The 26451-nt window shown below is 38.5% G+C and overlaps 1 protein-coding gene across 5 annotated transcripts in view; it reads left to right on the top strand.

Annotated features, from left to right (window-relative positions):
* Window positions 1-10758: 10758 nt before the first annotated feature.
* The window catches only part of CNTLN (centlein), a 318921-nt gene continuing 303228 nt past the window's right edge, over window positions 10759-26451 (top strand). For 4 of the 5 annotated variants that reach the window (XM_073228458.1, XM_073228457.1, XM_037018671.2 and 1 more), the window contains exons 1-2: window positions 10759-11182; window positions 25730-25818. In XM_073228458.1, the coding sequence (XP_073084559.1) occupies window positions 10823-11182; window positions 25730-25818 (449 nt within the window). In that variant the 5' untranslated portion in view covers window positions 10759-10822. The remainder of the gene's footprint in view (window positions 11183-25729; window positions 25819-26451) is intronic. The other variant, XM_073228460.1, reaches the window with a different exon arrangement.

The following is a 26451-nucleotide window of genomic DNA, read 5'->3' as shown; positions in this document are numbered from 1 at the left end:
AACTTTGAAAACATGATTCTCTGTAAGATAAAGAAGACACAAAAGGACAAATGTATGGTTCCACTTAAATGAGGTATGTAGAATGGAAAAATCCACGAAGACAGAAAGTAGAAAGAGGAGCTGCGGGAAGGGAGAAGAAGGTGTTAGTGTTTAGAGGATATAGAGTTTCTGTTTGGGTCATGACAAAGTTCTGGAAAAGCATAGTAGACGCTGTGCATGTACATAATGCCGCTGAGTTGTATACCCAAAAATGGTTAAAATGGTAAATTTTATATTACACATATTTTCCTACAAGAAAAAATGGAGTTTATACATATTGCATTCATTCTTGATCTCCATCTTAATACCAGAAACTGGCTTCTGAAATGCACGATAGGAAAGAGAATAGATGCATATGGCAGTAAGGTTTGGTGTAAATAGAAGAATTCCATATTTTTCTAATTCTGTGTGTTTGATAAAAATGGAATGATGTACGACCACAGAACCAGAGTTGAGACTTTTTAAGTGTGGAATCCATAGTCACGCCCCATCCTACCCGCCCCCCATCTTTTTTCCCATCTCCTTCTGCTTCAGTCCTGGGCTTCACTAACACTGCAGGAAAGAGGTATTGTTCCCACCAGGTGAAGTGGGAAGAGTGGAAGGAATGGAAAAACAAGAAAACCAAGCCCTGGCCAGGATCACATGTAAGCCATGTGTTTGTATGTCAGGCCTGCCCTGATGAAGGCAAAATTGTGCAATGGTGTGAGTTAGAAGCATTGTAAATGGAATCTACCTGCTCTTTCCAACTGTGGCACGTACTTGGGGCTGTCTTGCTAAGAGTGTCTTGCTGTCCACTCTCCCCATATTACTTACTAAGAAAACTCAAATTTTGGTTTGGGGTGAATATATGCTCAGTTAAAAAGTTTGTTTTCCAACTGCTCTTTTACCTAGGAGTGGACATATGACACAGTCTGGCCAATGAAGAGTAAGCAGAAATTTACTAGGGAATTTTGGGAAACCTTTTGCTTTCATGGTGTAGGTGCCTCCTCTTCCACTTTCCCTGCCTGTCAAGCCAGGCATGACAGCTGGGGATGTAATCCCAGAAATTTTAACAACTATTTTGTTTTCATGAAGATGAAAGTTGCTTGTTAATATGATATAATAGAAATTTAGAAGCATCTGGGGTTCCTTTGTGGAGCAGTGTGGATTCCCTAAATCTGGATTTCTTGGTATGTGAAAAAATAGCTACCTGTGTGTTTAAGCTGCTGATAGGTGTGGATATGCACCAAACTAGAGAAGGAAGAAATTCCACATGAAAGGACCAGAAAACCCAAAGATCAGAAGTAATAGGTGTTTGGGTGGAAGGAAGGAGTGAAAACTATGTGGTTTATTTTGATTAGAACATAGAGTATGTGAGAGGAAGTAGAGGGAAATAATTTTTAAAAGGCAGTTTTGAGCCAGGCTGTAAAAGGCCTAATATACCAGGTCAAAGAATTTGGATTTTTTTTTTTGAAGACAACAACGAACCACTAAAGGTTTCTGAGCAGTAGAGTGCCATACTGAGAGCTATGCTTTGTCAAGCAAGAACTTGCTGTACTAGTTCAGTTGGATGGGACCAAGGATGGTACTATTTCACTTATCTAGGTTGAGACGAATGAAGCCTCAACCTGTACAGGGATAGTAGGAATGAATGGGAAGGGTGGGTGGGTAGGGAGAGATATTTTCAAGGCAAAATAGACAGCTAGTGAAGTGTGGAGTAAATGTGGGAAATTTTATCTATTTATGACTTTCATTTCTTGATGACTGAATGGAAAATACAAGGGCTGACTCAGAGCAAGGGTTTTTTTCTTTTGGAGTTAAACAGAAAAGGGATTATATAGATGGAGATTTCTTTCTAAAAGGTAAAATATTAGGGGGTGACCTGTATATTTCTTCCTCCTGACTTCAGAATTCCCATGGTCAGGTTTTAATAAAATGAATCATTTGGAACAAAGGCCCAAGAGGTTAGAGACGTTCTGTTCACTGCTGTTTTCCCAGCATGTATAAGAATGCCTGGCACATAGTAGGACTTCATTAAGTATTTGTTGAATAAATGAATTAATGGATTACTCATTTTCTTTGGAAAATTTTAGAAATTCAATCATTTTTATTTAATAATATCACAGATTTTTAGACCAGACAAGGACTTTAAAGATTATTTGTAATAGTCTGCTCATTTTAAGGAAATCTGATCACAGAGAAATTGTGGTGCAATGATATAATTGTGTGTGTGTGTGTGTGTGTGTTACTTTTCTAGGGACCAATAAACAAAAAAGAGAAAAATAATCAGTACTTACATGCAAATTCTGCTCAGGACCATAAATAAATACTTCTTGGCTTTTAATACTGTTCAAGATGTGATAAGACACTTAAAAAGAAGACTAAGACATGATCCTTATCCTCCAGAAACTGCAGTTTAGTTAGGGAGATATGATCTCCAGAGGGCAAATAAGAACTATAATTGGGTGGGATTACATATATGAATTTGGGAAAGGGAGAGATTAATATGACTCAGAGGCTCTGTTGTGTTAAAAATTAAAATATATATATTTGTATGAGAACATAATTGATGACATCTATCAAATTATAAGCTGGCATGAAACTGAGCAGAGTAGAATTAAACATGTATTAGAAATGGGGTGAGTCTACACAGACTCCAAGAAGGGACTAGCAGTTACCAAAGGGGAGGGATGGGGAACGGCAGGTGGGGAGGGGGGAGAGGGGATTGAGGGGTATTATCATTAGTTCACATGGTGTGTACGGGGGGGTCATGGAGAAGACATTATAGCACAGAGAAGACAAGTAATGACTCTGTGGCATCTTACTACACTGATGGACAGTGGCTGCAATAGGGTGTGGGGGGGACTTGATAATATGGATGAATGAGCAACCAAATTGGTTTTCTTGTGAAACTTTCATAAGAATGTATATCAATGATACCTTAATAAAAATAAATAAATAAATGGTGTGAGTCTAGTAAGATGAATATATAGCTTAATAATGTTAATTATAACTAATATTTATGAGCATTTACTATGAAACAGGCACTATTTTGTGCTTCACCTTCATTATTTCATTTGATCCTCGTAAAATCCCACAAAGCTTATTTTAATCCTCATTTTAAGGTTGCTCTATATTCCCTGGTCAAACAATTCATAAGTGATGAATCCATGAAAATAAAATCCATGCAAAACCATTCAAATTCAGATCTAAACTCTTAACCTACTACTAAATCATATTGCTCCAATAGCTTTAAAAAGGATAAACATAAACTCTTACATTTTGTGTGAAGAGCCTCCCTAGTTTGTGGTACAAATAAAGTCATTTATCCTTACAGTAAGCAGATTAAATATTCAAGACCCCACCAACTCAGTTAACAAGATGTCCTGTCTCTGTTTTGGGACTTCCCCCTCAAGCTGCCCAGAGTCTAAATCTGACCAAAGAGACTCATTCTGATTCCAACAGCCAAGAAGAAGACTGAAGAATCTCCTCGGGACTTTAAAGGTTCCACTTCCCAGGCTGTCATTGTTTTTGTTGCAGCCTTATCTGGTTAAGAACTGACAAGTGTGCACACCACATTTACGGCAGCTATTTTGTAATGCCTAACACAGCCTTCATTCCCAAGCCCCTTCTCTTCTGCCTGCCTACAATACACAGGTGGTGAGGCTTTAAGAGGTGGCCATGTGGCATGGTTCTGGCCAGGAACACATATACACAAGTTTTTTGCTTCCCTGATAAAAGAGCAGATGGGTTGGTGCTGCCCTTCCCCCCCTTTTTTTGCTATGACCTCAAATGTGCTTCCTGGTGTTGCTGCTGCCATCTTACATCAATGAGGTGACAAGCCAAAATTCCAAGGATGGCAGATAAAAGTTAGAAAGCATGTGGTTTCTTGATGACATTGTTGAGGCCCTCACTAGCCCTGGACTTCCAGCCACTAGACATTCTGTTTCATGAGGCGAATCCTTAAGAACCTCTATTCATTTAACTGACTGACTGATAGAAATTCTGCTTCTTGGAGCAAAAGCACTTCTGATACCTTATAGGCCCTGTTAAGGAGGTTTAGATTTATTCAGGTGCAATGGGAAGCAATTAGGCTTTTTAAAGCAGGCAAGTTGCATATCCCAATGTGCATATCCTGACTGCTGTGTGGAGTCAGATTGGAAAGAAGCAAGAATGGAAGCAAAGGATCAAGTGAAGATGCAGTTGCATTAAGTCTAGGTCAGAAAGGATGATGGCTTGGGCTAGGATGGCGGTGGAGATGGACAGAAGTAGAGGGACTCAATATTTTGGAAGTAGAAATGACAACACTCATGAAGGGAGAGAGAAGGGAGTGTAATCAAGCGTGTGCCTGACCAACTGAATGCATGGTGATACGCCTTTCAGAAGAGGAGGGAAGACTGATAGAGGAACCAGGTTGGGGGTTGAGAGCCCAGTTTTGGACATGTTAGGGTTGTGATGCCTGTGAAAAATATCCAAGCCAAGTAGGTACCTCGGTACATAAGTCTGGAGTTCAGGAGAACTGAGAGGTTTGGGCTGGAGAATACATTTGAGAACCAGCATGAAGAAGGGACGAAGCCACTTAGATAAAGAGTGTTAAAGGAGAAGAGAGCTGAGGACTAGGCCCTGGAGCACCGTGAAATCTAGAGACTGGGCAGAAGAGTAGAACTGTGGGGTAACATTCAGAATGAATCTGAGGTTTATGAGATTAAACATACTGAAACTAGTCTGCCCAGTTGTGTGGATTTTAACCTCCAGCTATGTTTAAGTGCTTAAATGTGGACATGGAGAAAGTGAATTATTATTTTAAGTTGAAGTTTTATTAGCATAACAGAATATTGAAATGGGTCTGTCTGTCTTGGTGGGTTTTTAAAAAATTATTATTCTATTTACTTAAAAATTTTTCCTTTTAAAAAGACTGGTATGCACTAAAAAAGTCAATGCAAGTTAATCTAAGGCAGGATGAGAATCACTTCTCTTTTTTCTGAAATAATTCTTATTGGGGCACATATATAGGGTGCACACACCTTTGTATACAGCTCAGTGAGTTTTGATGTGTATACACTCATGTGACCATCACCCAGATGAATAAAAAAAAAAAAAAGAGCTAATCCTGCAGTTTGATGCAGCTGTCTTGTCTGAAATGGAAATGGCACTCTTGCTGATACAAAACTCTGCACAGGTCATGGTGATCCTCTTTATAGGAGGCGAATCCCATACTCTCTAGCTGCATGGCAGAACAAGAGCAATTACCCTTGAACTTCCACGTTGACAGCTCTTCAGTTTATATTCAACTGCTCAGCCATGTCCCAGACACACTTTCAGTGAAACAAGTCAGGTTGAACTTTTAGTATAGCCAGGTGCTGTGTCAGAACTGGCCCTTACTTTACAAGGGCTTTCATTCTTGTATTGAGTCTGGGGTTGCTTCCTTCATGGGAAAGGGCTCATTAACCAGGGCACCTCGGTCAAGAACGTCTCAGTCTAAGATCAAAAATAATGTTAAATCTCTAAGGAGAGGAGATTTAATGCCTTTCCCTTCAGGACACCGTGAGTCTCACACGTATTTACTTAACTCTTGTTTACCAGTGAGTTATACATATCACAGTCGTATGGCAATGACTCCCAAACATATACTTTAAGCTCAGAACTTCTCCCAAGAACTTCAAGTTTGCATATTTATTTGCCTACTGAATATCTTTAACTGTATACCTCCCAGGCATTTCAAATGTGGTAAATCCCAAATGGAACTTGGATCCCTGCTTTTAAACCAGTTCCTCCAACAATCAACAATCTTTGCTATTTCAGTACTTCTAAATATTGATGCTCCAGTCAAAAACCTGAGAGTCAGACTAGATTCCTCTCTTTCCCTCTTTTGCCACATATAATCCATCAGCAAATCCTGTTGGCTCAGTTTTCATAACGTATACTGAATATGACAATATCCCACGTTTCTCCCTGCAGATACCCTGGTTCAAGCCACCATCATCTCTTGCTAGGATGGTCTTCCTGCTTCCATTCTCCTTTGGGTCTGTCCTGGCTCCCTGTCTCATATGAGTCTGTGCCTCCCACCAGGCAGCTCTATGTACACAGCCTTTTCTGTCTCCTGGTACCATTAGCTGCTCATTCCCCTCACCCCTTCAAGTTTAGGGTGATAACATCTTCCACCCACCCTTTGATTAGCCTTCAAGTACTGCTATCCCTTGTGCTTTCTCTCCATCCTACCCTTACCTTTGTAATTAGTCTTGTTTTAACTGTTCCTCAAATCTCTCAATATAAGTTGCCATCAACTTCCTGCCGGGACTCTGACCTTACCAAGGAAGGAGAGAATAGGAGTCTGAAAGTTCCAACCCTCTAATCAAATCCATCCTTAAAGGCTTCACAAAAGTCACCTTTAAACTCTCATTATTTAGTGTATTCCAAGGGTTTTAGGAGCTATGTGCCAGCAATGGGATAGGGACAAAGACCAAATATATATTTCTTATTATAAATAAAAATATCACAAAGGCAAAAGGTCAGTGTGTGTGTGTGTATGCATGCGCGCTGTAATAGCATATGACCACTGTAACGGAATAGGTAAGCATCATTCAGACAAAGATGTTAAACTAGGTCACTGGCAATGGAAGAAGGCCTTCATGTTTAGAGTGAAAGTAGAGGAGCAAAATAAATGGAAGAGCTGGAGTACTTTTGCAATATTGCCTTAAGGGTAAAAATATTCAGGTAAAATACTCAGGACCATGGGTCTTCTTATCCCATCTATTAGGGAGGAGGAAAATGAAATGTGGATGAAAAGGCTGGAAAAAGTAGAGGGTTATCGCACTCTGGTTTTGTGTTAAAAAAAAAAAGAGCTGAAACTATGTGACCCTGTGTATTGAGTCTGCTGAACTCCTCAGGGAACTAGGTAAACTGATAAAAGTTACTCAAACCTAAAGCATACAAGTATATTTTTTCCTCAGAATGATACCCATACTGGGAATTAGGATTCAATGGTGATAATTTAGAAAGGTCTACCATTAGGGGGAAAAGACAATTATTTAAACAATTTTGGGATGTAACATAATCGTTGAAGATGAAAGTGGAAAATAAAATTCTGTTGTCATAGCTCTGTAAGGTCACCATTTTGAACTGTGTGGAAATCACATGGGACAACTGGAACTGATGATGTTATATTTCCACCTAGAGTGTTCTCAGGACTGATCAGGGGATCAAAAGTGGCCAGGAATTGCTCATATAAAATTGTAGTCATTATAAGCACATAACAATTCTTTTACTTTGACTAACTTCTGGATTGCAACTTGTCCACACTAGACTGACATGTCTGCTGCTAATTCAAGTATCACATGGGTACATTCTAGTTTCTGGTTTTCTCTTTTAGTGTTGAAGGAATGGGCTGCAGACTATTCTTGGTTTAAATGCCTAGGATAGGCAAAACACTAAAAATTGAGATAAATTTAACAATGTTATGAAAGAAATCTACAATGTTTCAGGTCTTTCTAATGCCTGATAGTGGTTTAAAATTTTACAATTAAATCCTGCTGACCAAATAAAGATGACACCAAACTGGGAAAGGAGAAATAAACATATCTTAAAATATGTCATTCTTCCTGGAAACAAAAGAACATAAAGGCTGAGAAACTGCTAATACATTTTCCTCTTTTTAAATAGAAGTTATAGATAAATTTCTAAAATTAAAGTGAGATGTGATTTAAATACCATATTAATTTTCACATTTCTTTCATTTTCCTTAGTATTTCAACCATAATATATATGGAGAGAATTATGTGGTTCTATATTCTAATATACTTCATCCTCAGCAGATTTTATATGTATTTCTGCAGAACAAGTATATTACTTTTAAATGTTTGAACAAATAATTGCACAGGAGAAACACTGTTGATTGTTTTGAACATTCTTACTCAGGAAGTATTGCAGATCTTTATTTTTCTGAGTTACATCTGTTAATATTAAGTGCTTCACATATTTCTGCCATTTTAACAAATAACTAATACAATAACTCCCTATGTATTCTTCTGAAAATGTGCAAGTTTCTATTCTTAAAAATTGGCTGCTAGTGAAGAACCCTTACAACTCAACAACAGAAGGACAAGCAACCCAATAAAAATGGACAAAGAACTTGAATTGTCATTTCTCCAAAGATAAACAAACGTCCAACAAGCATATGAAAAGATGATCAATATTGTTAGTCATTAGGGAAATGCAAATCAAAACCATGAAATACCCCTTCATATCCACAAATATGGCCATTTAAAAAAAAAGGAAAATAACAGGCAAGGATGTGAGAAAATAGAACACTCATACATTGTTGGTGGGGCTGTAAAATGGCGCAGCTTCTGTGGAAACAGTTTAATGGTTCCTCGTTTTAACCACTCCTTTGAATTATCATAAGACCCAACAATTCTACTCCTAGGTATATACACAGAATATTTGAAAATTAGATCTTCAAACAATAACCTATATGTGAAAGTTCATAACAGCATTATTCACAATAGGCAAAAGGTGAAAACAACCCAGATGCCCATCAATGGATGAGTGAATAAACAAAAGGTGGTAGATCCACTTAATGGAATATTACTCAGCTATAAAAATAATGAAGTACTAATACATGCTTCAAAATGGATGAAACTTGAAAACACTATGCTAAGTGAAAGAACCAAATGTAAAAGGCCACATATTGTATGGTTCCATTTATATGAAATACTTAGAATAGGCAAATCCTTAGAGACAGAAAGCAGATGAGGGTGGTTACCTGGCTTGGGTGGAGTAGGGGGGAGGTGTTGGTAGTGGAAATGAAGAGTGACTGTTTATGGTTTGGCGTGGTGAGAATGTTCTGGAACTAGATAGTGGTGATGGTTGCCTAACATTGTGATCATACTTAATGAATGCTGAATTGTTCTTTATTTGTACCACTTTAAATGGCTATAATGGTAAATTTTATGTTATGTGTATTTTACCACAGAAAAAGGAAATTTAAAAAATTGTCTACCTAATTACAGATAAAGAATATTATCCTTTTTGAGTAAACATGTATGATTGGATCTTTACCAATCATACATATTATGAAGAGATATCATTGCTTTTCAAAAGAATCTTTTTATAATCAGATGAAATGATGCCCTTTTGAGTGAATAACAAATAGTCATTAAAAACATGCATTCATACTGATTTTGTTCCAAGCATGTGAATTATGTATTTAGAATTCCCAGTCTTAAGCTCAGTGAAATCTCACATGCTGTCAGATCAAATGCTGTATTTCAGGTGACAGATATGCAGTAAAGGCAGAGATTAAAGGCAAAGGTTTTAGAATTGAGTGCATCAGTATTCTAGCTTTTCTAGTACCAGATGTGTTACCTCAGGTGAGGTACAGTAATCTCTCAAATCTCAGTTTTCTTACCAGTAAAATCTGTATTACTGTGACATAAGAATTGAATTCAAGTACATATGAAAGGTAGCACTGGACTCAGCATACAGTAATTGTTCAATATGGTAGCTACTTTTATCTGTCCTTTCCCCAGTAGCTATTTTTAAGACAAGCTTATATGTACTTTTTCTAATGTAATACTTTTATACATTTTGTGAGGCATTCACCACTAGTGAGAAGGAAGCCCATTAATTCTGCCTTATCAGGATTCTAATTGGTAGGGTGGCTTTTGACATGCTGATTAGATTTGGGCACAAAGTGGTAATTTTGATTAAATGAAAAGGTCACCAGAGCAGTATGGTGATTGCCTCCCATCCCTGCCCCAAGTTCAACTCTCCAAGTATTCTGGAATACCCTTCTTGCATAAAATAGTGATCTGACTTTTGGTAGTACTCTAGTGCTAGCTGAACGTGCATCTCCTTGCTAACTTCTTCCTAAGTAGGACTTGTTATAATGATAAAGAAAGAGGTTTATAAGGTTGATAAAGAAAAGTTTATAAGGAAAGCAGGAAGGAAGAAAAAAAGGATAAAGAGAGAGTGAATGAAGTTGGTCTTGTTTTTTTAACCAAACTCCAAATTGCTGATTTCAAATTGGTCCAAGGACTCAAACTGTAGTGCAGTGTGGGTCACGTTCGTTCACATTCAGCCAACTGCCTTAAAAAGCTGAAATAAAAACTCAAAGGAAATCATGACTCTTGCAAAGCAAAAGACAAAGTGTGCACGACTGATCGTAATTCAAATGGGAAACGTGCCTGATAGTCCCAGCTCAGCACAAGGCTTTCCACGTCTCCTTGACATCAGTCAGCTGGATGTCAGCTGTACATAAAGCAGTTTTGCTAAAGAGTGTGAAGAAAACACTTAAGTGTAAAACTTACTCCCTGATCCTTAAGGAGCTTACAACAGTGCTGCAGAGATTAGCCGTGGAACTAAACTTAACACTCAGGGAGGTCAATGAAACGTGACAAACGAGTTGGCAGGGTCCTTGAAGGCGGAGGCATTCGCAGTTGGGGATCATTTGGGGCTTGTCAGGATGGCTTTAAGAGGTGGATATAAGCTAGGCGCTAAGTGCCGGTTGGGGTTTGGGTGGGCGGGAAGTCGTGGAGCTGTGGGACAAAGTCTCAAGCAGAGAACGCCGGGTTGGCGAGCGGGACGCCCCGGTCTAACCCCTTTGGCTGCAGCGCGTGCGCAGCCTCACGCTCGCGTCGGGCTCGCGGCCTGCGGGAAGCCCGGGAGGACCCGCGAGAGCGAGACCCCCGCGCGTCCAGGCGGGAAAAGGCTCGCGCATGCGCGTGCCGGAGCTTCGGACTCGCCTGGATGGGGAAAGGAAGGTGGAGTTTCAAAGGGAGAGCTTGACCCGTTAGCGGGCGCGGCCATGGCGGCGCACTCGCCGCCCTCACCGCTCCTTCTGCCTTCAGCGCGACAGTTGGGGCCCTGGTCCCCGCGTGTTGGGTGGGGAGCTGTGGTACACGCAGTCCGCAGCGAGCCCTCAGTTCTTGCGGGTGCAGAGCGGGAGGGCGTCGTGGACAAAAGTGATATATCGTGGCGGGGCGAAGAAGGGTCAGGCGGCCGGAGAGGGCCAGTGGGGGCACCTCCGGCTCGGGCTCCCCTCCTCAGTGCGCCCTCGGGGGCCAGGCGGCTAGAGGGCATCTCGGTAGAGGAGGCGATGGTGACCCGGACGCAGCTGCTGGAAGAAGAACTGAGCAGCGTAAAGGAGGAGCTGGCTCTGTGTCAGGTATCGAGGGGCCACCGGCCTTTTCCCCTCCACGGCGGGGCCGGGGCCGTGGGGAGGCGCGCCCCTCTCTCTCTGCCTTCGCCCGCGTGGTGCGCGGGTTTGGGCCCCAGCCAGTTTCGCCCGGCTTCCACACCCACCCCGGCCGGTGTTCGGTGCTGTTAGGACGCGGTAGCGCCTGGCGCCCCGACCTCGGGCTCCTGTCCCTCTCCTGACACCGGTGGTCGGGGTTCACCTCGGCGACCTGGGTTTGTTTTTCTTCAACTTGGACACCACCAAAACGCGAAGTCGCACCCCTCACCCCGCAAAAGCCGAAGTGCTCAGTCGTGACTCTAGTGGCACTTGGTGCAGAGGAATGGAGTGCAGTCCACAGTTGCAATGTTGAACAGGAAAGTTTAAACACTTATTAAAATAAAATCCGTCGATGAAAGAGCCTGATTTGGTGTTTCAAACCCACACTTGCCCTGGTTCCTGAGTTGGCTTAAGTCAAACTTACGTTGTAAACACAGTCCAGTGATTTTTAGGATGTCTAGAGCTGGGAACTTTAACACACAATAGATGATGCTTGTTACCTATTTATTAACCAAGTATACTAATTCCATAGTCCTTGAGTGCGAAATCTCATTTTCTTACCATCTTGCCAGTGAAAAGCACTTAGTAAATCAATTATGTTAATATAACTTTTCTGTTGTGTGTAGAGTTTGTGTTTACTAAAGATGGCTTGACTGTACTAGTGTTCAGAGAGATTGGATTTTCCTTTAGTTTTGCATCCTTATAAGAAGCACTATCTCTTCTCTGATTTTACCAGAACCTTTCTACCGAGTTGGGAGATTGAATGTTGGGGATTCACTCAACAATAGATTTGAGTCACTCTGTCCTCACGATAGAACCCAGTTAGACGCTGCTAAATACCTGTAACTCTATAAACAGTGTCATCAGTTTAGATTAATAAAAGTTCTTTCTCTTAGTTCTGTTGGGTTCTTTTGCCCCTCTCATAGGTCCTTGCTGATTGAGTCAAGCAAGGCCGTAAAAAAGACAATTTTGTTCAAATTTAATATGTTTCTGCTTAAACAATTTGGGGAGATATGTGGTTCCCTTCTTTTCATTACCCATTTTTTATTCACTTGGTAAGGAGCAAAGGATAAAGACACCAGTGAACTAAAGCTTTTTGTCATCTGCATTTCTCACCTCTTGGATGGTTTAAAGATGTGAACCCATAATAAAGGCCATTGTTATTTGATGAGTCCTAACCGATAATATTATTTGCCCATATTTTCTATACTCTATCCTACCACTCTATTTCTCATACTTTTACCCTTAGCTGGCAAAGGAGCTGAGATACTTTTTTTTGACTGATTTGATTAAGGACATCAGTCTGTGGAAAACAGCCCAATGACCCACCTCTTCCAAATCCATTCACTGTTATATTTAAAAATGTGTCTTCAAACATGGTGTTGGCCTGTGTGACCTTGGACATTCACGGACTAGGAAGATGATTGAAGTACTCTAGGCAGATGTAAGAACTGACTGAAATGGTCATAATTAGCCTAGAGCAACGGCTCTTGAAAATTTTGTGATATTGACAATATTTGATGATCTTAGGCATTCTAGTAGTTTCAGATGAGATTGGCATGTCCCATACCAGAAAATTTAGTCAGAACATATTCCTGCTCTTGGGAAAACTTGGGAGAAATAATTGAACTTCCAGTTGTTTTGTAATTAAACATTCGATTTTACATCCATTTTTTTTTTGAGAGGGCATCTCTCATATTTATTGATCATATGGTTGTTAACAACAATAAAATTCTGTATAGGGGATTCAATGCGCAATCATTAATCAACCCCAAGCCTAATTCTCAACAGTCTCCAATCTTCTGAAGCATAACAACCAAGTTTTTACATGGTGAACAAGTTCTTACATAGTGAGTAAGTTCTTACATGGTGAACAGTGCAAGGGCAGTCATCACAGAAACTTTCGGTTTTGATCATGCATCATGAACTATAAACAATCAGGTCAATTATGATTATTCGTTTGATTTTTATACTTGATTTATATGTGAATCCCACATTTCTCCCTTATTATTGTTATTATTATTAATTTTAATAAAATGCTGAAGTGGTAGGTAGATGCAAGATAAAGGTAGAAAACATAGTTTATTGCTGTAAGAGGGCAAATGTAGATGATCAGGTGTGTGCCTATAGACTAAGTATTAATCCAAGCTAGACAAGGGCAACAAAACATCCACAGATGCAGAAGATTTCTCTCAAAACAGGGGGGGTGAGGTTCTAAGCCTCACCTCTGTTGATCCCCAATTTCTCACCTGATGGCCCCCCTGCGACTGTGCCTGTCTTAGGTTGTTCCTCCCTTGAGGAATTACCTGTCTCTGGCTAACCAGTCATCTTCTGGGGCCATACAGGGAAATGTAAAGTTGGTAAGTGAGAGAGAAGCCATATTGTTTGAAAAGGTTAGCTTTTTACTTCTTTGCAGATTTATGCCCTGTGGCTTTTATACCCAGCATTTGTCTTGAGGTATCTTTACCACTTGAAAGAATTATGATACTTGGTGAAGAAGAAAAGCTATAGAAGTAGCAGATGGAAGAAAACATGGGAAGATTGATTATTTCTTTGACATACCTTCTTGTAGTGTAACATAAGCGTGTATAGGTTTTAAATTACTAATTAAATTGCATGCACACATTAACATAATAGGAATACAGCTACATAACCAAAGCAGACCTACAATTACCAGCCATATCCAGTGAAACCAAGAATACCAGTTAGACACCCTAGGCATTTGTGAAAACTTATCAATTATATGATGGATATTGTCTAACTGAATTTGAATATTTTGAGAAAAATCAGACAAATTAAAACAACACATTCCTGGGAATTGTTCACATCCCATATGTTCTTTTAACAGTAGATAGTCTATAGTCGCAAGATTTTGGAGTGCTGCAACTTGCACTTCTCCTAATTCTTTGTTGAGTTCCAACATAGATCCAGTCAAATTTGTTGTTTTACTGTATGCACAGGCCAGCTTAGATATCTCCGTCATTCCAGTGGCAAGTCCAGGAACCTGTGGGATGAGTGCAGCTACAACTGCAACAGCACCAGGATCTTTGTTGAAGTTTTTTGATGATCATCTTCTGGAATAACTCTTCCAGAGAATGCTAATGTTGGAAGTTCTTCATATCGTATCTTAATTTGTTTTCTGGGTTGCCAAATTAGGTTTTGATCCTCTGTATAAACACAAACAAACCCTTTGGCCACACTTTGATATGCCCTTTATGCCATTGTGAAGAACTTATTGGAGATCACCACACAAGAACCGCTTTTTTTTTTTTAAGAGAAAGAAATATTATCAGAGAAGTATACTTCCATAGCTGATCATCTGACATCCTTTAAATGATCAAAATTAAGGATATTTAAAGTATGCATTAATCAGTGATTTGCAGTTAGTTTTATCCTATCAGGGAGTAATACACCTTTTTTTAAATTATTAATCTACAGTTACATGAAGAACATTATGTTTACTAGGCTCTTCCCTATACCAGGTCCCCCTACAAACCCCCTTACAGTCACTGTCCATCAGCATAGCAAAATGTTGTATAATCACTACTTGTCTTCTCTGTGTTGTACAGCCGTCCACTTTCTCCCACCCCCCCATTATCATGCTAATCATAATACCCCTTTTCTTCTTCCCCCCCTTACCCGCCCTACCACCCATCCTCCCCAGTCCCTTTCCCTTTGGTACCTGTTAGTCCATTCTTGGGTTCTGTGATTCTGCTGCTGTTTTGTTCCTTCAGTTTTTCCTTTGTTCTTATATGCCACAGATGAGTGAAATCATTTGGTATTTCTCTTTCTCTGCTTGGCTTATTTCACGGAGCATAATACCCTCTAGCTCCATCCATGTTGTTGCAAATGGTAGGATTTATTTTCTTATGGCTGAGTAATATTCCATTGTGTATATGTACCACATCTTTATCCATTCATCTACTGATGGACACTTAGGTTGTTTCCAATTCTTGGCTATTGTAAATAGTGCTGCGATAAACAAAGGGGCGCATCTGTCTTTTTCAAACTTGAGTGCTGCATTCTTAGGGTAAATTCCGAGGAGTGGAATTCCTGGGTCAAATGGTAAGTCTATTTTGAGCTTTTTGAGGAACCTGCATACTGCTTTCCACAATGGTGGAACGAATTTACATCCCCACCAGCAGTGTAGGAGGGTTCCCCTTTCTCCACAACCTCACCAACATTTATTGTTTGTCTTTTGGATGGTAGTCATCCTTACTGGTGTGAGGTGATACCTCATTGTGGTATTAATTTGCATATATCTTATAATTAGGGATGTGGAGCATCTTTTCATGTGTCTGTTGGCCATCTGTATTTCTTTTTTGGAGAACTGTCTGTTCAGTTACTCTGCCCATTTTTTAATTGGATTATTTGTTTTTTGTTTGTTGAGGTGGGTGAGCTCTTTATATATTTTGGACGTCAAGCCTTTATTGGATCTGTCATTTACAAATATATTCTCGCATACTGTAGGGTACCTTTTTGTTCTTTTGATGGTGTCTTTTGCTGTACAGAAGCTTTTCAGCTTAATATAGTCCCACTTGTTCATTTTTGCTGTTGTTTTCCTTGCCTGGGGAGATACGTTCAAGAAGAGGTCACTCATGTTTATGTCTAAGAGATTATTTGCCTATGTTTTTTTCTAAGAGTTTTATGGTTTCATGACTTACATTCAGGTCTTTGATCCATTTTGAATTTACTTTTGTGTATGGGGTTAGACAATGGTCCAATTTCATTCTCCTACATGTAGCAGTCCAGTTTTGCCAGCACCATCTGTTGAAGAGACTGTCATTTTGCCATTGTATGTCCATGGCTCCTTTATCAAATGTTAAGTGATCATATATGTTTGGGTTAATGTCTGGAGTCTGTAATCTGTTCCACTGCTCTGTGGCTCTGTTCTTGTGCCAGTACCAAATTGTCTTGATTACTATGGCTTTGTAGTAGAGCTTGAAGTTGGGGAGTGGGATCCCCCCTACTTTATTCTTTTTTCTCAGGATTGCTTTGGCTATTCAGGGTCTTTGGTGTTTCCATATGAATTTTTGAACTATTTGTTCCAGTTCATTGAAGAATGTTGCTGGTAATTTGATAGGGATGATTTTACATCTTCGTCTTTTTTTATTTGTTCTTCCATTTACTTACTCACCTAGAAATCATAACCCAAGAACTATAGTATTAACCCTGTGTTTTTCCAAACTTTTAAAGATTGCAAACCAAAAGGAATTCATGTTATGTTTCAGCCTAGTAAATACATATACATGGAAGTTCATAAAAGGATTTACTGTGTCAGGAACTCTGATAGTTTCTTTTAAATTCTACTCTTTAAGGAAAATATTGTTGGGATCTACTAAATTTAACAGGACATTAATGGGTGAAAGGTACAGTTTGGGAGAGAGAACCCTGCTAGTTATAGTTTGTCTCTGATCCTAAGTTGTAGCTTCATTTAGGTTAGTTTCCCCCCACCACCACATTTAACTTAACAGAAATTCAGCTATATGTACTTGGAAAAAAAGAAAGTTTGAGTGATTCCACATACCATTCCCTTCCACTGGAATGGCTCAGAATAAGCATGTAATGGAAAACCAATTTCCAAGTGTTTCTCTTAATATGAGCATCTCATGCTATTTTATGCGATTGTATAAAAACTTTTATTCACATGACCCCAGATTAGCAAGCAACATATAATGCTTAGCTGAAGAAAATGTGACGAATTTCACTGTGGGAGAAAAGCTATCTGTATTGGACTTTTGACAATAGGACATTAGCTTCCAAATGTACTTTTTTCCCAAGGAACTTTCAGTGGTGTTCAAAGGACAATTATTAGTCCATGATATTTATGTCTTATTCATTGATCTAGAACCTAACTTCACCATACTCTTAATTTTGATTATGTATTTTAAGAATGTGTTCTATTTGCAGTTCAGAATGCTATGAGTATGTGTTTGTGCACATTTATTCCCCCTTGTAGAGTACTAGATGATTAAAAGTAATGTACATACATATTTAATATATTCCCACACATATATATTTATATGTGATATATGTATGTGTACCTCAAAGCTTACTTCCTTTTTTAGTAGCAATCAAATATTTACTACATTTATCCACCAATTTCTGGTAAATTATTTAGGGCTTTTAAACGGAATATATGTTCATTATCCAACTTTAAGAATGAAACTCATGAAGTATGTGATGTTGGAATGAGGAGTATGTGACCAGAGAACTCAGCCAGTCATATATATATTTTTTATTTTGTTATCATTAATCTACAAGTACATGAAGACCATTATGTTTACTAGGCTCCCCCCTTCACCAAGTACTCCTCCACCCCATTACATTCACTGTCCATCAGCGTAGTAAGATGCTGTAGAATCACTACTTATCTTCACTGTGTTGCACAGCCCTTCCCATGCCCCCCCCCACATATTATACATGCTAATTGTAATGCCCCCTTTCTTTTCCTCTGCCCTTATCCCTCCCTTCCCACCCATTCTCCTTAGTCCCTTTCTCTTTGGTAACTGTTAGTCCATTCTTGGTTTCTGTGATTCTGCTGTTGTTTTGTTCCTTCAGTTTTTCTTTGTTCTTATACTCTACATATGAGTGAAATCATTTGATACTTGTCTTTCTCTGCCTGGCTTATTTCACTGAGCATAATACCCTCTAGCTCCATCCATGTTGTTGCAAATGGTAGGATTTGTTTTCTTCTTATGGCTGAGTAATACTCAATTGTGTATATGTACCACCTCTTCTTTATCCATTCATCTAATGATGGACACTTAGGTTGCTTGCATTTCTTGGCTATTGTAAATAGTGCTGCGATAAACATAGGGGTGCATCTTTCTTTTTCACACTGGGCTGCTGCATTCTTAGGGTAAATTCCTAGGAGTGGAATTCCTGGCTCAAATGGTATGTCTATTTTGAGCTTTTTGAGGAACCTCCATACTGCTTTCCACAATGGTTGAACTAATTTACATTCCCACCAGCAGTGTAGGAGAGTTCCCCTTTCTCCACAACCTTGCCAACATTTGTTGTTGTTTGTCTTTTGAATGGTAGTGATCCTTACTGATGTGAGGTGATATCTCATTGTGGTCTTAATTTGCATTTTTCTGATGATTAGTGGTGTGGAGCATCTTTTCATGTGTCTGTTGGCCATCTGAATTTCTTCTTTAGAGAACTGTGTTCAGCTCCTCTGCCCATTTTTTAATAGGATTATTTGCTAATTGTTTGTTGAGGTGTCTGAGCTCTTTATATATTTTGGATGTCAACCCTTTATTGGATCTGTCATTTATGAATATATTGTCCCATACTGTAGGATGCCTTTTTGTTCTGTTAGTGGTTTCCTTTGGTGTACAGAAGCTTTTCAGCTTGATATAGTCCCAGTTGTTCATTTTTGGTTTTGTTTCCCTTGCCTGGGGAAGTTGTTAATGTTAATGAAGTTGTTAATGTTTATGTCCAAGAGATTTTTGCCTATGTGTCTAAGAGTTTTATGGTTTCATCACTTACATCCAGGTCTTTAATCCATTTCAAATTTACTTTTGTGTATGGGGTTAGACAGTGATCCAGTTTCATTCTCTTATATGTAGCTGTCCAGTTTTGCCAGCACCATCTGTTGAAGAGACTGTCATTTCCCCATTGTATGTCCATGGCTCCTTTATCATATATTAATTGACCATATTTATTTGGGTTAATGTCTGGAGTCTCTATTCTGTTCCACTGGTCTGTGGGTCTGTTTTGGTGCCAGTACCAAATTGTCTTGATTACTGTGGCTTTGAAGTAGAGCTTCAAGTTGGGGAGCGAGATCCCCCCCACTTTATTCTTCCTTCTCAGGTTTGCTTTGGCTATTTGGGGTCTTTTGGGGTTCCATATGAATTTTTGAACTATTTGTATCCTTTGGAGTGAGTGGTGTGTTGAAGTCTCCTAAAATGAATGCGTTGCATTCTATTTTGTCCTTTAGTTCTGTTAGTATTTGTTTCACATATGCTGGTGCTCCTGTATTGGGTGCATATATATTTAGAATGGTTATATCCTCTTGTTGGACTGAGCCCTTTATCATTATGTAGGTCCTTCTTTATCTCTTGTTACTTTCTTTGTTTTGAAGTGTATTTTGTCTGATACTAGTACTGCAATACCTGCTTTTTTCTCACTGTTGTTTGCATGAAATATCTTTTTCCATCCCTTGACTTTTAGTCTGTGCATGTCTTTGGATTTGAGGTGGGTCTCTTGTAAGTAGCATATAGATGGGTCTTCCTTTTTTATTAATTCTATTACTTTGTGTCTTTTGATTGGTACATTTATATTTAGGGTGATTATTGAAAGATATGTACTTATTGTCATTGCAGGCTTTAGATTTATGGTTACCAAAGATTCAAGGTTAGCTTCTTTAGGATCTTACTGCATAACTTAATTCGCTGTTATTAAGGTATTATAGACACTGTCTGGTGATTATTTCTCTCCCTTCTTATTCCTCCTCTTTCATTTTTATATGTTGGGTATTTTATTCTATGCTCTTTTGTGTTTCCTTTAACTGCTTTTGTGGGAAGTTGATTTTGTTTTTTGCCTTTAGTTAGTATTTGGTTCGTCTGCTTTCTTTGCTGTAATTTTATTTTCTCTGGTGACATCTGTTTAGCCTTAGGAGTGCTCCCATCTAGAGCAGTTCCTCTAAAATACCCTGTAGAGGTGGTTTGTGGGAGGCAAATTCCCTCAACTTTTGCTTGTCTGGGAATGTTTAATCCCTCCTTCATATTTAAATGATAATCGTACTGGATACAGTGTTCTTGGTTCTAGGCCCTTCTGTTCATTGCATTAAATATATCTTGCCATTGTCTTCTGGCCTGTAAGGTTTCTGTTGAGAAGTCTGATGCTAGCCTGATGAGTTTTCCTTTGTAGGTGACCTTTTTCCTCTCTCTAGCTGCCTTTAAAACTCTGTCCTTGTCCTTGATCTTTGTCATTTTAATTATTATGTGTCTTGGTGTTGTGCTCCTTTGGTCCCTTCTGTTGGGAGTTCTGTGTACTTCCGTGGTGTGAACAATTATTTCCTCCCCCAGTTTGGGGAAGTTTTCAGCAATTATTTCTTCAAATACACTTTCTGTCCCTTTTTCTCTCTCTTCTTCTTCTGGTACCCCTATAATGCAGATATTGTTCATTTTAGATTGGTCACACAGTTCTCTTAATATTGTTTCATTCCTGGAGATCCTTTTATCTCTCTCTGTGTCAACTTCTATGCATTCCTGTTCTCTGGTTTCTATTTCATCAATGGCCTCTTGCATCTTATCCATTCTGCGTATAAATTCTTCTAGAGATTGTTTCATTTCTGTAATCTTGTTCCAGACTTCATCCCTTAGCTCTTGCATATTTCTCTGCACCTTTATCAGCATGGTTATGACCTTTATTTTGAATTCCTTTTTTAAGGGAGATTGGTTAGGTCTATCTCCCCAGATTCCTTCTCAGGGGAGGATGTCTGGTTTAGTCTGGTCTGTATCAAATTCTTCTGCCTCTTCATGGTGATAGAGGTGGTTGTCAGGAGCTGGTACATGTGTTGGCTCGGAGAACGTCCCTTCTTGTTGGTTGTGGCTTTCCTCTCCTGGGAGAATGGCTATCCCTTGAAGCTTGTGCTGGGTAGCTGCACGCATACGCGGTCTCTGATTCTTGCCTGGTCGTTGTGAAAGAATCTCTGCCCAGCTGATGTAGGCGTGGCCATCCTTAGGCTGCTGCTCCACTATGGCGGAGCAGCGTCAGAGGTGAAATGGGCGGTTGGCTGTTTATCTCTGTGAGGGGCTTCTGAGCTGTGCCTCTGCCCTGGGGGTTAGGGCACCTGGAGTTCCCTGGGATTCCCAGCTGCTGTAATGTGTCCCGGTACGTTTCCATCCAGCTGTGGGGTCCCTGTTCCTTCAAGTCTTTCAAAGAGCACTTCTCTTTTTCCCAGGGGCGCTGGCTGTGGGGACCTACTTGCAGGTTTTACTGTTCCGTTTCCCTAGTATCCAGCACCCCATGCACTGTGTGTCTGCGCTCCAGTGTGGATGGCTAGGGCTAGGTGTTTAGCAGTCCTGGGCTCCCTCTGCCTCCCCTTTCTGACTCCTCTCCTCCCGCCGGGAGCTGGGGTGAGGGGTGCTCAAGTCCCGCCAGGCCACGGCTTGTATCTTACCCCCTTCATGAGGTGCTGGGTTCTCATAGGTGTAGATGTAGTCTGGCTGTTGTCCTGTGTCTTCTGGTCTCTCTTTTAGGAATAGTTGTATCTGTTGTATTTTCAAAAATATATATGGTTTCGGGAGGAGATTTCCGCTGCTCTACTCATGCTGCCATCTTGACTCAGCACCTTCTCAGCCAGTCATATTTTTTGTTAGACATTTAGGTGTGTTGAAACCTTGTTTAGTCACTTACCAAAAAATTTGAGAACATACTGTATAATTATAATACTCACCATTGATAGTAGCTCAATTCTAATAGATCTTTTTATGCAATTTTTTCAATAATTGAGTGGCTACTTTGTGGCATATTTTGTCATTAAACTCTACAGTGCTTTCCGTGAGTTCTGATAGGCAAGTTATTTTTTTAAATGTAGGATGTAGTTTTGATATGTTTGTTAAATTCACTCCTCCAGTTAGAGGTCGATTCAGGACCTATTTATGTTGTTAGACACTAAAGTAAGTGCTGGGTGAGTATGTACCCAGTGAAAAAGAGAGTTTTGGTTATCCATGTCTGTAAAGTTGGTATTTATTTCCATGTCAGCTGATGAGTGAAAATCAAAGCCAATCCACTCTAAAATAATTTAGACCCTAATCTAGCATCTAGTTAACTCTTTCATAGCCAGAGTTTAATAAACTTTCTTAGAAGGAGTAGAATTTTTTAATTTAAAATTTAAATTATTTTATTCTGTGTGAAAGTTGTGTAGGGAGAAAAAATAATTTTATGATGAGTAATTTTTAAAGGTTTTTATTTTTATTTTTTAATAATACATATTGAACTGCTTAAAGGAAGGGAAATAAAATATGATTGACAATAGTTTCCCTGTTTCAGTAATAACTGGAATATTTGGAAACTAGTGTTTTTTGTGGACTTTTTGTTTTTTTATATAAAGAGGGTCATTTTAGTAATGAGAGATATAATCCACATAGAAGATCATACAGCATTTCAATAACTGAAGTCTAAAAAAACTGTAATTATGTATTACAATATCACAGTCTATTTGTGGCATTTTATTGCTTATAGAAGAACTTACCTTTTTTTGAATCAGATATGACTTATAGATTGGAATATTTTTAGGTGGCAAAGGAAATCTGCATACTGTTGCATACTGTTATTAGTAGTTATTAAATAACTAATGAAAATTAAGTAAGTTTTTAAATTTTAGTTTAAAATTAATAGCTAAAGTTTAAACTAAAGAAATTTCAAGTTAGAAAGTTTTCCTCCAGATGATTTCTTGGTGTAAGTTGTAATGGGAATTAGTAACAATAGAATAGAGTTTCGGGAGGCGTCTCTTCCTCTGGTTGCCTTTTTTCTCTTGCCTCTGATAAAAAAACAGCTTAAGAAGAATATGCTGTTACTTTCTGTTTGGTGGGAATTGAAGAGATATGAAGTAATCATTACCTGTAACAGCAATAAGAAAACAAGTAAAAAATGTATAAACTGAGAGGTAAATATTTTTTCATCACATGTTTATTGATTTCTCACTATGTCCCTTTCACTGTGCTAGAATTAAGTCCTTTATTAGTAAGTCATACTTAAAAAGTTGAAGTAATTCAGTTATTTTATAAATGTTGAAAACCTACCATTTTACATTTTTATTAGGTCAACCTTTGTTTTGTTTTCTTAGTAAAGTTTTTATTAAGGTATTATTGATATACACTCTTATGAAGGTTTCACATGAAAAAACAATGTGGTTACTATATTTACCCATATTATCAAGTCCCCACCCATACCCCAATGCAGTCACTGCCCATCAGTGTAGTAAGATGCCACAGATTCAGTATTTGCCTTCTCTATGCTACACTGTTTTTCCCGTGATCCCCCACACCATGTGTACTAGACATAATACCCCTCAATCCCCTTCTCCCTCCCTCCCCATCTGCCCTCCCACACCCCTCCCCTTTGATAACCACTAGTTCCTTCTTGGAGTCTCTGAGTCTGCTGCTATTTTGTTCCTTCAGTTTTGCTGCATTGTTATACTCCACAAATGAGGGAAATCATTTGCACTTGTCTTTATCCACCTGTAGGCCAACCTTTCTTGCTTAGTATTTTAGACAGAAAAGTTGAATGGACAATACATGTGAATCTATGCTATTTTGTTATGAAGTAAGCTTTAAGATAAATTTATAGATAATATTCATTTCAAAGGATTTTTAAATTTATCAACATACTTTTTAAAAATAGAGATGTTAGAGCATAAAATGTTGCATAGCTTACTTTTTCCTTCACTGTCCTTTGAGCAGGTTATGACATGAGTTATATATTGACATTTCTTGTCTTTAACGTGAATCATTTGGATATCCAAATGCTGAATTCTTGCTTCTAGAGAAAAAAAGTAAAGCATGATGCATAAGAATAGTTGGGTAAGGCATTAATACCCTGTACTCAGGCTGTTAAAAATCTTTCAAAAACAACTAATAAAACAAAAAATGATAAAAGATTTGAGCATTAAAAAATGAAAACATTAAATTTTAGAAGAAAGTATGAGTAAATATATTTCTAATTTTGGAGTAGAGAAGGCCTTTCTAACTGATACTAAAATCCGTAAGCCATAATGGAGTAGATGGATGAGTTTGAATATATAAAATTAGTAAGTGCTTTTTTCAAAAAAAAGGTACATTATAAATAAAATTAAATAAGCAACATCATATTGGAACAAGGTATTTGTAACACATTTCGTAGACATAAATCTAAGATTTCCAACAATACTTCTTATATTTCATTGGTAGAACTCACAAAGCCCATAGGCAAGAGAAGCTAGTCTTTTAAATGGGCTGCAAAGAGCCAAGGTGGTTTCTGTTACTAACAGAAGGGGAGAATGGATGATAGAAACAGATACAAATAGAGTATTTGCCATATAGGTAAACCCAAACAGACAAATATAGTGTAAAATGAAATGTTCTGTGGGTAAGGAGTCAGAGATTTGTGGGTTTTAGTGGCTATAAATATATTAGGGAAGACTTTTCTTGAAGAGATGACATTTCAACAAATACTTGAGTGAATTGAGGGAATAATCTGCATGAAAATTTGGTGGATGATACATGTTCAAAGACCCAGGTACAAGTAGAGCAAGAAGGTCTGTGTGTGCAAGACAGTGATAGGTGAGGGCGAAGAGGTACATATGAAGCCAGAAAATGTGGAGTCTGGTAGCGTTGGCAAAGAGTTTGGATTATTTTCCTAATCTGACGGGAACCCATTGGAGGATTTTGAGCTACAGGGAGGTTAGGGGACCATTATGGAGAGCTAGGCAAGAGATGGAACTGACTTGGATTGAGATGATGGTGGTGGAGGTGGTGAGAAGTAGTTAAAATTGGGATGTATAGTCTAGGAAGGCCTATAGGATTTACTGATGGTTTGTATATAAAGTGTGTAGAAAAGAGGACCACTAATATTAACTCCTAGGTTTTAGGCCTTGAACAAATGTGTAGATGGTAGTGTCATTTTCTGAGATGCAGAGGGGCAGGTTTGTGAAAGCGTAGGAAATAAAAAATTATTTTGTATAAATTAAATTTGATATTTAAATTCATGTGGAATTATTGAGTAGTCATTTGGAGATACAAGTCTGCACCTAATGGTAGAAGAAATAGCTAGAGATAGAAATGTAGTAGATGTCAGTAATGTTGACACATAAAACCATTGGACTGAATGAGGTTAACTGGGGCAGTGGTTTTCAACCCTGAGTACATAGAATCAACTGAGAATCTTTTTAAAAGTACTGATGATTGAACCTTAACCTGAAACCAATTGAATCAAAATCTGTAGAGCATCACTATTTTTAAAAAATTCTCTTGAAGTGATTCATGTCAACCAGGATTAATAACAGCTGACCTAGGCATGAAGGACTGAAACTGTCCATGGTCCATTGGATTTGGCTGTATAGAGGACCTTGAAAAATGATTTTAGCATAATAATCAGGAGGGAAATCTCACTAGAGGAGATTATGGAGTGAATAGGAGGTGAGGAAGTGGACACAGTGATTATAGGCAACTCTTTCAAGGAATTGTGCTGAAAAAAGAATCTGATAAATGGAGTAGAGGGCAGTTTCCTTTCGAAGTAAATTTACCTTGATATTCAGCATTTCAGTATGTATACCCTAAATTGTGGATAGTAGAAATAGTAAACGTGAAATAGGTTACTGGTGTAAGAAGTTTTAAAAATAAATATTTCCTGCTATACTTTTCAAGAATCTATAGATACAGATCTAGAGATCAAATACTTATGTTTTTTGATTGTTTAATGTAGTGCTTTGTCTTCTCTGATATAACTACAAAGCAATGAATTTTAAATGTCTTTTATTTCTTTAAGGGTGATAAAGAATTTGTATGGTCTTTGTGGAAACGTCTGCAAGAGACAAACCCAGATCTCACACAAGCAGTCAGTTTGATTGTGGAAAGGTGAGCTCCTAAGTTTTTTTTTTTCATGAATATTTGGTTTTTTGAATTTGTTTTTCTTCATTATTAAAATTAAGACTTTGTGTTAATCCCTTAAAGAGATTCATTTGATATCCACATGAAAGTGGAACATAACTTATAATTATTTGATTTATTTTCAAAGAGTGTCACCAAGTACAGGTAGGCCATATCTCCTGCTCAGATTCTGACATATATGGGAAGTTTGTAAATAAGACGTAAAACTACAATTTAAGACACTGTATGTGTACATGTGTTTGTCTTGAAATATTACAGCTCAACTTTAAAAATTGGAGAAGTTCCTGTTATGGTGCTTCTTTTGCCAAGACAGCCCTTGTCAGCCACTTCCTAGGCTTGATCCTCCCTAGACTTGGCTCAATTATCCCCTCAGGTAATTGTAGAGTATACTTGAAAGCCTGGGATGACCTTGCCAGTGTATACTAAGTTTTCTGGAATAGGTTGAGGGATTTCACTCAGTATATCGTATTAACCTGTAGGGGATGTCCAGTCATTTAACTACAGATTATTGGGCCTCTTTTTGGTCATTAGAAACAGTGGAGTGATGCTAGGTACTTCTTATCAACATTTGGTATACAGTAGTCCCATGACACTTAACAA

This window comes from Manis javanica, chromosome 2, assembly GCF_040802235.1.
Source record: "Manis javanica isolate MJ-LG chromosome 2, MJ_LKY, whole genome shotgun sequence".
Lineage (NCBI taxonomy): Eukaryota > Metazoa > Chordata > Mammalia > Pholidota > Manidae > Manis > Manis javanica.
Note: the sequence above shows the minus strand (reverse complement) of the source record. Positions and strands in the feature narration are given on the sequence as shown.